The 11,202-nt window shown below is 46.4% G+C and overlaps 2 protein-coding genes across 3 annotated transcripts in view; one reads left to right on the top strand and one right to left on the bottom strand.

Moving 5' to 3' along the window:
• The window catches only part of ddah1 (dimethylarginine dimethylaminohydrolase 1), a 43,153-nt gene extending 36,125 nt beyond the window's left edge, over window positions 1–7,028 (top strand). For both annotated transcript variants that reach the window (XM_029147169.3, XM_029147168.3), the window contains exons 5-6: window positions 2,102–2,245; window positions 4,821–7,028. In XM_029147169.3, the coding sequence (XP_029003002.1) occupies window positions 2,102–2,245; window positions 4,821–4,937 (261 nt within the window). In that variant the 3' untranslated portion in view covers window positions 4,938–7,028. The remainder of the gene's footprint in view (window positions 1–2,101; window positions 2,246–4,820) is intronic.
• A 140-nt stretch (window positions 7,029–7,168) lies between these two features.
• mpl (MPL proto-oncogene, thrombopoietin receptor) lies at window positions 7,169–11,012 on the bottom strand. The gene is made up of 12 exons (XM_029147166.3): window positions 10,854–11,012; window positions 10,348–10,468; window positions 10,032–10,210; window positions 9,789–9,943; window positions 9,593–9,719; window positions 9,394–9,508; window positions 9,141–9,310; window positions 8,848–8,990; window positions 8,345–8,519; window positions 8,186–8,267; window positions 7,998–8,085; window positions 7,169–7,879 (listed from the first exon to the last, which is right to left on the bottom strand). Exons 1-12 carry the CDS (start codon window positions 10,960–10,962, stop codon window positions 7,421–7,423), a joined length of 1,923 nt encoding a protein of 640 aa, XP_029002999.1. The 5' UTR covers window positions 10,963–11,012; the 3' UTR covers window positions 7,169–7,420.
• Between the last annotated feature and the right edge of the window lie 190 nt (window positions 11,013–11,202).

An 11,202-nucleotide genomic window follows, 5' to 3' on the forward strand; every position in this document is an offset into this window, starting at 1 on the left:
TAATAATAATAACCAATAATATTAACACACAAAATACGAAAATACACACCAGAACAATCCTCACTTCTCTGAATGGGGACTTAATAAATAGAAATTAAACTGTTCTCCCAAGAACAGTATTTAAACCCATTTAATGCCTGGATCAACAGAACCTGTGAAATGTGAATGGAGGTCTCTGCGTTGTGCTCTTTTCTTATCAGCGAGTATCCACGCGTTCTCTCTTCTCACCTTCCTTCATCCTCATCTTCATCTTCCTCTTCCTCTGGATTCCTTGGGGCTCAGCAGTAAATGCTCCAGTGTCGAGGAACTATAACAAACATTTATTAAACATCAACAGGAAACTATTGCACTCTCATTTCCCCTCTGGATTTTAGAAGTAGCCTCTAGAAGGCTTTTTCTCGTACGTGCTGCTGTTGATCAGTGAAAAGAAGTATTGTAAAACTTTTAAAGGCCTTCTGGGAAGGATTACTGCCGTATTCATACCGGCTTCTACTGTAGATTATTCTGATGAGTGCAGTGGACAACACCAGGTTGTCTTTGTCACTGCCCACGGGGGGAATTTATTAGCTTCCAGTAAATATTTGGTTCAGCGGCTCTGACTGAGCACGTTCTGCTGCCCAGTTACCACTCTGTGTATTAACTGGAGCTCAGCCACTGTCCAAACGCTGCTGATTTACTGTGGCCTTACTCCTGGTCCAGAGCCAGGATGACTATGCACACAGCAGGTCCGATTTCAAAGCCACAGAGCAGCGTCTGAGGGAGGAAGGCGAGTCAGGTGAATTCTCCGAGGATCGCGTTGCGTTCGACGGATCGGAACGTGAGCTCTCTCTGCAGAACCTTTACCTCGCACTCTGTTTGCACTGGGAGCCTGAGTCGAGGAGTGGAGCGGGAACAAGTGTGATCTTTGCTCGAGTCGGCCTTTATTCTCCCCTCCAGCTCCCTTAATCCCCGTGTGTGAGAGACAGCGCTGGCCGTCACGCACATGGACAGTGTTTTCATTCAGGGCTGCTCCAATCACGTAACGCACCCACCAGCGACCTGGGAATGTGTCTGGTCCGGTTCCAGAGGCCCACTCGCGCCGCCCGCGCTCCACCCTGCAGCTCACGCCTTGGAAACGGCAGCGTCAGCGCCCGCCAAGCTGCTTCCATTGATTTTTCTGTATCGTCAGTCATTTGCCGCGTCTGTTAATTTGCCACTCATAGATCATCATGTAGTTTCCCAGACATCACGCCTGCGTGGAGTCCAGCCCTGTGGCCGGCGATGGCTTTTCTACTTAATGGTGGGATTTATTGCAAAGATTAACTGTACAATTGTTCACGTATTTATCGGGACAAAAGCTGCTGCTGCTGCCAGAAAACACACAAATGTGTGTCCAGTAACATTTTCCCCATAAATCCATAAAAAAACATCTATGTCATGGGGTTGGATGAGACGATAATTATTTTAAATATCCTTTTAAAGATGCAGAGATTGATTGTTTCCATCTTTTTATCCAAACATACTAATCCGTGGTGGTTCATACTATAAACACACTTCCTGTTGTTTCCTGATAGTTCAGACATCATCACGTTCGCCCACAGCCGCTCCTCCAATCCCTCGTGTTCTCCGAGCAGACGTCACACCCACGCATTCAGTTTGAGGGTGACGCAGTAGAAGCTCCTGACTTAATCAGGATCATCATTGAATAGTTCACCCACTGTGATTAAGAAGCTGCAGGAAAAGCTCATCTGGTTCAAGTCTCACTTCTTGAAACACCTTTTTCCTCCCTCCCCGTTCGTCTGGGAGGGATCCGCCCGCAGATGTTCTGCTCGTAAACATTAACAGGCACCTGTCTCTCCGCTGGTCATAACATCCTCAGCTCCTGAACACGCTGAACCCCCCCCCCCCCCCCCACACACACACACCTTCGCCTCACACACACATTACATAAATAACATGACATCTGCTGAGGAGGAATGTGCGTCTGCTGCAGTGCTGCTGTGTTCAGGCCCTCGGATGCGGTGCTGCCGTTGGTGTCGTGGTGGCGCCTCTGACTCAGAGCCTGTGACCTGTTGTCCGTGTGGACTTGGTCTCAGTGTGGTGTTCTTCTCTGTCCATCCAGATCATGCAGCAGATGAGTGACCATCGCTACGACAAGCTGACGGTGCCCGACGACCTCGCCGCCAACTGCATCTACATGAACCTGCCCGACAAGGGACACGTGCTTCTGCACAGCACGGCCGACGAGTTCCCTGAGAGCGTCAAAGTAAGGTCCAGCTCCGTCGCACACATTCTGAGGTGTCACCTCCAGTACGGGAGCAGACGACTTTAGTGGCTTGGATTTAAGAGCCTGTCATTGCTGGTCTTTGTCTTGTCCAGGTCTCTGAGAAAAACAACTCTCGTAATGGGGAAGTTCTCCTTAAGCTAAACGGTTGTTTTACAGAGACCACGGCAGGTTAACCACAGCCAGGAACCTGCAGTTTAATGTGGAGGAACCTTTCGTGCACGTGGCTGCAGAGCAGAGAGCAGGAGCCAGAGATGCAGGAAAAAACCTGGTTGTTTTTACTTTGTCAGCGGTTCGTCTGAATCGGGCAACAAAATAGTTCGAAAGGTCCAGGGTTCAAAAAGGTTGAAGAAACTCACGGTAACAAAAGAAAGCAACTAGCTCAGTCCTTCAAATACAATGATGCTTGTTAGTCCTGTGAAAGCGTGTTAAATGTCTCCTGTTTGTGTGGTGGTTGACAGCTCAGCTTCCACCGGCCTCATGGATCATAATGAGTCCAAACAGCAAATAAATACACGAAGCACTGGGTGAACGAAGCCGAGGCCTCTAGCAGCTGAATGGACTCCTCTGCTGTATTATTGCTCCAGACGTTGCTCTGTGTGTGTCTGTGGAGTGAGCAGCGTCAACAAGCCACTGTTTGCGAACATATTCCTCATATTAACTTCAAAAGGCTAAAATATGCGTTTGTCCAGAGCTGTTCCAGCTGCTTCGGCTTCATCGTATTAAAGCTACTGATTCTGTGTTTCCGCATGACTTTGTGGTAAAAGTACTGTCACTTGGCAAAATGGCAAAAATGTGCTGTGTCATAAAAAAAGTTATGGTTCCCAGATTGATAATGTAGATGAAGATAAAATATGTTGTTGATGAAAACAAATTTGCAGCAATCAAGCAAAAACCTTCCCACTAATGTACAACATCTCAATAAAACCTCAGCTCTTCCCCGAGCAGATGCATCCGCTGCATAAGCAAACGCAGCCAGTACCTGAGTTTGGCATCAGGGGCGAAGACCCGACCGACGTGTTATTGTCCCGCTTCGTCTGCTGGGGGTTCGGGAACGCTCCGCAGGAGTCTGCATGTTCTGGGGTCACTTCCCATCACAACAAGTCAGAGTATTCTCACGGGATCCGGCCCGGCACCCTGCAATCTGCACAGACCGGGCTCAGACCTCAAAATGTGCTCCGCGGTTAAACCCCAACCTCCGCCAGCTATTTTTAGAAGGAAGAATTCACAAAATTATGTGTCTTTGGACTAAGCGTGTTTTTTTTTCCAAGAAGATTAACTGAGGGAATTCATCTCAGGCAAAATAAAATCTGTTTGTGCATCTCATGCTTCCTACTGTGGTAGCAGCTTTGAGCAGGCCAGTTGGAGCAACATGTAAGAAATGGATTTTGTTCAGTGATCTAGTTCGGTTCAGACCTACCAGAGACTGGACTGAAGACCTGTGTTCAACAAATTGTAGCTTTTTGAAGGCGGATGAGCTGTAGAACAGCAGTGAAACTTGATGCCTTTCAACACAGTAGCTCTGCTCGTTTCCCATCGGAACGAGACTTCTTCTAAACACTGTCTGTCCTGATCTCCGCTCTATTTTTAGTTCCACATTAACAAATGCAGTGGGACGTAGAACGGGACGGAGGTGAAACGTCCCGGTCCCGAGTGCGTGGGACCGCATCGTCCTGAATCAGCTCAGGAATCTCAACTGCAGGAATGAGAACACGGCTGGAAACCATAAAAAATCAAAAGGAGGAGACCATTTAGAGACGGAAATGCTGCAGACAGCAGGGGGTCCACGGATGTTGTTTTGGAGGAGCACGAACTCCTCTATGTTGACCTCAAACCCTGTTTGTCTATTTAAAGTGAACTATTCCAGAGGATGCAGTGGAACTTCACTGGCATGTTAATTATGTAATTATGATGAGTGTTTAATATAGAAATATTGAGAAAGAGAGAGACAATAAGTATAAAAATGAACAGTTTTTGTAAATACTTTTGTTTAGATGCTGGAGAGAATAATGAAAATTAAAAGTGAGGGTTAAAAGGTTCATGTGGATCATCGAAGGCTGTGTCAGTCACATTGCATCATGACATCAGAATCTTTTAGCCCCTGTGGCTGTGAGGCAAGGCCTCGTTCTGCATCAGCAGGGTTGAACATCTAAAGAAATAAAAAAACTCCCCATTTGGACGTGTAGTAGGAAAACACTGGTTTTCATCTGGAGCGTGTCCACAGGGTGACACACGCTTTACGAGGGCCTTTAAAGCATGCCGTAATGCTTCTCACTCCCATCTTATACAATATATATATAAATATACAGTATAAAGGCCTCTGCTGGGCTTGTACAGGAATCAGCTTTAAAGGTTACATAAGTTCGGCCTTTCAGCTGCTTTTGTTGCTGTAGTTCAGTTCTTCTAACAGGTCGATGCCTCTAAAGTGGTTTATAGATCTGCTACTGCCCCCAGTAATGAGGCACAGCTCCACTCGTGGCCATGATGACGTCTGTTTTTTTATGTAAACTAGGCCCACATACAGCTTTCCAGTGAGCGCTCCGTCTGTGTCCCGCAGGTGTTCGAGAAGCTGAAGGACCACATGCTGATTCCCGTGTCCAACAAGGAGAAGGTCAAAGTGGACGGCGCCCTCACCTGCTGCTCTGTTCTCATCAACAAGAAGGCCAACATCTGAGCCCGCTCAGCAGGGGGCCTCAGCGCCCGGCGCCGGTGCTGAGCCTGAGCCGTGACGGATCACGAGGTGGAGCGGGCAGGTTGGGTCGCGCTGTGGTGCAGAAACAACACTCCCGAACACTCGGATGACATTCAAAGGTCTTCAAAACCGTAAATAGTCTTAATGAGTCTTATTTTATATGATCTTCAATTCTTAATTTGAATAAATTCAGACATTTGCTGCTTTCCTTCAGTTTAGCAGGTTTGGTTCGGGTGATGAATCAGCTCATGTGAAGCCATGTGTTTGTCTTTTGCAACTAGTCTATAAACTGTGAAAGTATGATTTTGCTTGATCAAACGCCTGTAATGAAGATAACAGAATAGATCTCCACCACCTCCCATCAGTACCAACATGTAACCGCACTGGAGCCCGTTTCCTTGAAGTCCAAATGTATTAATGACGGTCCCATGTACAGGCGCTTCAAACTGCTTAACATTTAACTGTGATTCGCCTTTTAGTGCACATGCAGAATCAGAGTCTAATGACTTCACAGAGGTGTAAATCCTGAGCAGGGATGGAGATAAATGTGGTTACTGCTGTAAGGTGAAAAACTCACTGCTCAACTTTTACTGGTTTTCTTTATTTCTTTATAGCTGGTGCTGAGCTCATTCAGTTTCAGGTACCCAGTTTTCAAACTGCTGCATTGTGACTCACTGGATGTTTTAGTATAGAGACCCGTTTCTTAAACCCTGCTGGAGGTACAGAACTGTGTGAGGCCACAGTTTTCTGCTTTTTTGTGACTATTATGTGAATTTGTGATTGAGTTGATGATTTTGTGATTGATATTGAAAGTACTGCCACTGAGACCTGAGGTGCTCTTACTTTTTGTGACTACTGCTTACTGATCATAGCCATTGATTGTAGCACACCAGAGACCATTTTTGACTGACCTCTTAATAGGAAACGACTGGTGGCCTGTTAATTGATTCTTTAAGGACCTTTTGTGCTCGTTTTGTTAGACCCCTTGTAGATGTGAAGGTACTAATCTGAGCTGCAGCGGACAGATACAGGCCGTCAGTGTAGACAACGCAGGTGTGACTCTCTTGCTTTGGTTCACTCTATTGAAAAGCTGATATATATAGATATACAGTATAGGCTCTGATTGCCCCCCCCTCCATCACCCTAAGTCCTAAACAGAGCCTGCTGTGACGCTGATGATGCTCTGGTGACCCCCCCCCCCCCCCCCTTGGCGTGTCGTGGTGAGTTCACATGCATGTTCGTAAAGATGAGCTCTGCTCCAGGGGCCTTAACTCTGCTGTAGATGTGACCCCGCATACGTGAACATCGATATTACACATACTTGTACACGTACATCAGCCGTCACATAAGAAGCCGTGTTGTTTCTCAGTGTGATTGTAAGTGAAAGTTAAGGAAATGACATCAGGAGGTGATTCAAACTCCCTGTGTAGACATTTGCTTATGGGCAAGCGGGCAGTGATGGAACATGGAAAGAATTCCTGTTGGGAGGAGAAGCTCGTACGCCAGTAAACACTGACTGCATTTTCTCTTTTTCTTCACCGTCTCCCTCTCGACAATCGTTTTCTCCCACTGTCAGCTCTTGCCTCATAGTTTTAGCCTCCAGGCTTATTTATGACCATAATATCATGGAGCCTGCCAAGCACTGTGGATGTCACGGCCTTACATTAAATTGTGACACTAGCAGTATATTCTACAGACGGCGTCTGGCTGAGTGAAGGGGTGGTGGCAGAGTTGCAGGTTATTCAGCTCAGATTCTCTCACTTACAGTAAGATGGGGCCACATGGGAACAGTCCTGTGCTGATATGTGTGTGTAACAAGCCGTTTTCCCCTGTTTGTCGGTACAGTTCAGAGATAACGCAACCTTTTTTCTACCACCGCCTGCTAAAATGGGAACGGATAGAACGGTTGTACGAGTCCTGCTGCTGCTTCTGTGTGTCCTTCCTCTCACCCCCAGTAGCTTTTCTGTTGCCAGTGTCCATGTTCAAACTCAGGTCTCTTGTTGTAATTATTTGACTCAAATTAAAAGAAGTCTCATCTACTTTGTGTAATAAATTAACAATTGTCAATCAGAAGTGTGGTGCCTTCATGAACCCTGTCATCTTAACTGTGATCTACCGTTGCTCTGCCGCCACCAAGTGGCACCAACTGTGTAAAACAAGGTTTGAACTTGAAAGTTTCATGTTTATAACAAGATAATAAGAATTGATTCAAAGCCTTTGAGTTTTACTTCATTAGAAACTGTACACAAGAATTAAAAACACACATAATTTACAGTATTAGAAAAAAAACCCTGAAATGCAGTGCATCGCTGCCTGTTGTTGAAGCGTGCGGGACAAGATGTACTATCTGGGCCTAGTTACGTAGCGGCACTGAATCGCCGTCGTTAGCTTAACCGCTAAACTGATAACTAGTGCTAACTAAAGCTTTACATGAGGTTAAAGGCCTCACGGCTACGTGGTGCACGTTAAATATGCAGCGCTGTACGTTTACAGTAGCTACAGGGGAGGTTAGCGTAGGGGTTGCCAGGTTCTCTGAATCTGTCAGCCAACGGCAGGTAGGAGTGGTTGAGATACTGGGCGCACGGGCACGACTCGACAGTGCAGGAACAGCGACGCGTTTGCAGAAGCACGTCTGCCGCCACTGAATGACTCCCGCCCTTTTCAGCAACTTGTTCATACACATAATTGTTTCCTTTTGGGCAGATAATAGTGCTGTCTTTGTTCAGAGTCACATAGTCTGGGAAGTTGTCAGTCCCCGAGCTCCAGTCCAGCTTTTCTTTGCTGGAGAATAGTCCCTCTGGTGACAGGAGCTGCGTGGACTCTGGTGGTTTCTTTCCCAATTCTGAAATGTCTTCTTGAGACAGAACCTCCACAATGGATGACATGGTTTCTTCAGGGCACTGTTTTGCTATTACTGACACATCCTGTAGCATGAACCCAAAGTAGAAGTAAGTTCAGTTTGTATAATAAATGTATTATTGTATTTCATAACACAATGGTGTCCTGATTTTGCCTGATCAGGTTTGTGGTTGAATAATTTACCCATTTCTGGCCGTTGATCTCTGCTAGGAACCCTTGTAGGACTTTATCAAGGTTGGGCACCGGTGGCCAAATAACCTGTTTTATTTTGCTATAAAAATGCGAGGTAGCAGAAACAAAACAAAGTGTAACAGCCGAACGGAAGGGAAGCCAAAGTCAGACTGTGTGAATGAGCTGGAGAGGGACTCTACCTGAGGTACACGGAAAACATGGCCCAGCAGGAAATGGCAGCTATTACCACTAAGAGCGGGACCCACAGGATGAGCATCATGCCTGAAAATAATATTAGCACCTCATTAAGGTTGGAATATGAATCCCACAATACCACATGGCTGTCAGTAAGACCATACCTATATCAGCAGGCGTTTCCCCAGTTAGCACCTCTGACCAGTCACTCCAGTGGCCGGAGTACGTGGGTCCTTTGGGTTCAGCTCTGACCTTCACACTGTACTTTGTACCTGCTGCAACTTCCACACAGGTTTCATTTGTTGGACCCTCTGGGATTGATGCCTGCTCACGATGGATCTGTAAATGTAATGTTCCATTCCCTAAATAGTTCTACTAATCATTTATCATGCTCATTATTCTTACCGTAGATTAAACCATAACAGTTTGTTTAACTGTTGTAATGCATAGGAGAAGTGAAATCTGTCACCGTATTAAAGTGAAGCATTTGTACTGTGGCGCCACCTTGTGGTCAAATCAACAATAACACTCTGCTATTGAAATCACCCATGCAATGTCTTTAAATCACAAAATATCGTACATTTGCAGAGGATTCGTCCCCTTTCAGTGATATCGGCCCCTTTTCTAGCACTGTTGAAAAAGGCAAACACTGAGGACCACATCTCACCATCCATGCTTCACCCCCTTTTGTCTGGTAGCCAAGTTCGTACCCCAGATGAGCCAACAGAGAGGAAAGGGGAGCCTCCCACCCTACACACACCTTGCCTTTCTCCAGCCTGGTTCTCAGATGGTGTGGGGGAGGAGTTTTAACTGAAGGCAAACAGGACATTATTAAAGGATAACAGATCAAATCTGCCTCGTCAGCATAACTGGCAAAGTAGAGGTTTGATCTGCATGTGATCAATACAAATTAAACTAGAGCTCCGCTGACTTCAGCAAACAGGAAACGCAGCCACTCACTGCTGTTGTTGAGAGTGAACCTCTGAGTGTAGAAGGTTTTGCTGAGTGGAGCTGGATGGTCACTGATCTTGACCAGGACTTCTCTGGACACGTCACCCACAAAGTGACACACACCAGTGACGCCCCTCGTAGCCAGACACTCGGTCCACTGTGTCCAGTTGGACGTGTGGCTGTGGGGTCAGAACATCGCGGTGCCGAGTGAAGTGAAAGAGTCCGCGTTTGATTAAGAGACACTTGGACACAGCGTTTCTACCTGGGACTCGTCTTGTAGAAAAGGCCGTACCCGTGTCCGTCACCGTATCTGCTCCCATTCCACCGACAGGTGATGTTTTGCAGGTCATCGGTGAAGCACATCAGTGAAACGTCATCTGAAAGTCCAATCATTTTGACTGGTTACATGTGTGCAAACAGCAGGGAGACATGATGTGCGTCGTTCGCCCCTGCTCACACACCTGCACTCTGAGGAACCATGTGTTGCACAGGGTGCGACCACCTGCTCCAGTATCCTGAACTACACCTGACAGAGACCTGAACCTGCACCGGCTCCCCTGGGACCAGAGACTCTAAAACGGCACCTTCCTGGAAGGACTCAACAGACTTACGATCGAGTAGTCAAACTCATATATAATGAATCCGAGCGGCTTGTACCGTTTTGCTCCTCTCCCCGAGCGACTTGGAGTTGTAGCGAATCCTGAACTTCTGGTTTTGGCAGAACATTGTGCGATTTGTGAGCCATGAAACCCGCAGCTGTCCTGCCTGGTCATTTTCATGTAAGGACACATTGAAGGGGGAATCCAAGAAAACTGGGGGGGAAATCAGCTTATAGGTTCCAGTATTCAAATGAACGGAAGCTACTGTTCCACCACTTGCCTCCTCAAAGTGTGAACTTACAGTGTTCCTCCACGGAGACGTTGCGACGGTGCAGGATGGTGTTGGTTTCACGCTCCACCACTTCAAGAGGTATTCTCTCAAAAACAAACACGTCATCTTCTGGGAAGGAACAGATGTTGAGGAATGTTCCCTCTTCTGTCCTCTGAACAGACATAGCGCACCTTCTCTCCGAGGACAGGCTGGGGAAGCGACAAACACAATGAAAACTAGTCTAGTGGCTGATTTGAAGTCTCAGAGAGAGAGAGAGAGAGAGCGCAAAACAGGTTGAAGACAAACGAACGGGTCCAAAAACCCGTTAACACTTGTGAAGTCGTACCTCTCGATCTTGTAGAGCAGGTCATAAGTCCTGTTGTCTGCAGCCTCAAAGAAGCAGGTTAGGTCTTCTGCTGTCCGTGTGAAACATTTAGGATGTTCCTGGTCGTTGATCAACAGAACGTCTGCTCCGTGATGACAAGAACGTTAAATGTGATGAGAGTTAAAGCCTCAGAGTTCCTCTAAGGATTCGTTTAATCAACATCAGCCTGTTTGTGTGTTATTAACTTAAGCATATCGTTTCTGTTTTATGAGTTATATAAGTTTAATGACCTGGTCCTGGTTATTCTGTTCTTTGTATTTTGATCTTTTCACATTAAACTGGTGAAAAGATACTGTTATTTGTGGTCGCTATGGTTTTAGCTTGGCATATTTCCTCCTTAACTAAAGACTTTTGGGACACAGAAGTACTTTTGTGGCTTAAATAAGATAATTGCGTTGTTTAATTGGATTTTGTTCAAATCCAACGTCACCAACAGTTCAAAGTAATCATTAATCCCTGTACTGTACCTTCTCTTGACAGATGACTGACAGCTCCATCTGTGCAGAGTATTCCAGGTGTGAAGCTCGCTTGTATCCACAGAGTGATAAGAACCCCCCCCCACCTGCAGGACGCCATTGTTCCACTGTAGCACCCAGACTAACTCTGCACATGACTGCGTTGCCTGCTGGTTTTGGCTTGGCAGGGGTGGGCAGGTCTGAGGAGAGGTTAACCCAGTGTGACGAGCTGTTGTGGAGCAGGAAGTGGGCTGAAAAAGCCAGAGCAGCAGGAACGCTTGACAGTAAACACACATTTTCACCTTCTGCAAGTTCTCGTCCAGCACTAATTACATTTTTTTAACACTAATCACGTTATAAA

The sequence above is a fragment of the Betta splendens genome, chromosome 4 (genome assembly GCF_900634795.4).
Source record: "Betta splendens chromosome 4, fBetSpl5.4, whole genome shotgun sequence".
Taxonomy (NCBI): domain Eukaryota; kingdom Metazoa; phylum Chordata; class Actinopteri; order Anabantiformes; family Osphronemidae; genus Betta; species Betta splendens.

Coding starts and splice junctions, on each gene's coding strand:
- mpl (XM_029147166.3), bottom strand. CDS start 10,962: ATGGCGTCCTGCAGGTGGGGGGGGGTTCTTATCACTCTGTGGATACAA. Junction 10,211..10,347: donor CTGCTCTACAAGATCGAGAG/GTACGACTTCAC, acceptor TCGCTTCCCCAG/CCTGTCCTCGGAGAGAAGGT. Junction 9,311..9,393: donor TTCTACAAGACGAGTCCCAG/GTAGAAACGCTG, acceptor CTGACCCCACAG/CCACACGTCCAACTGGACAC.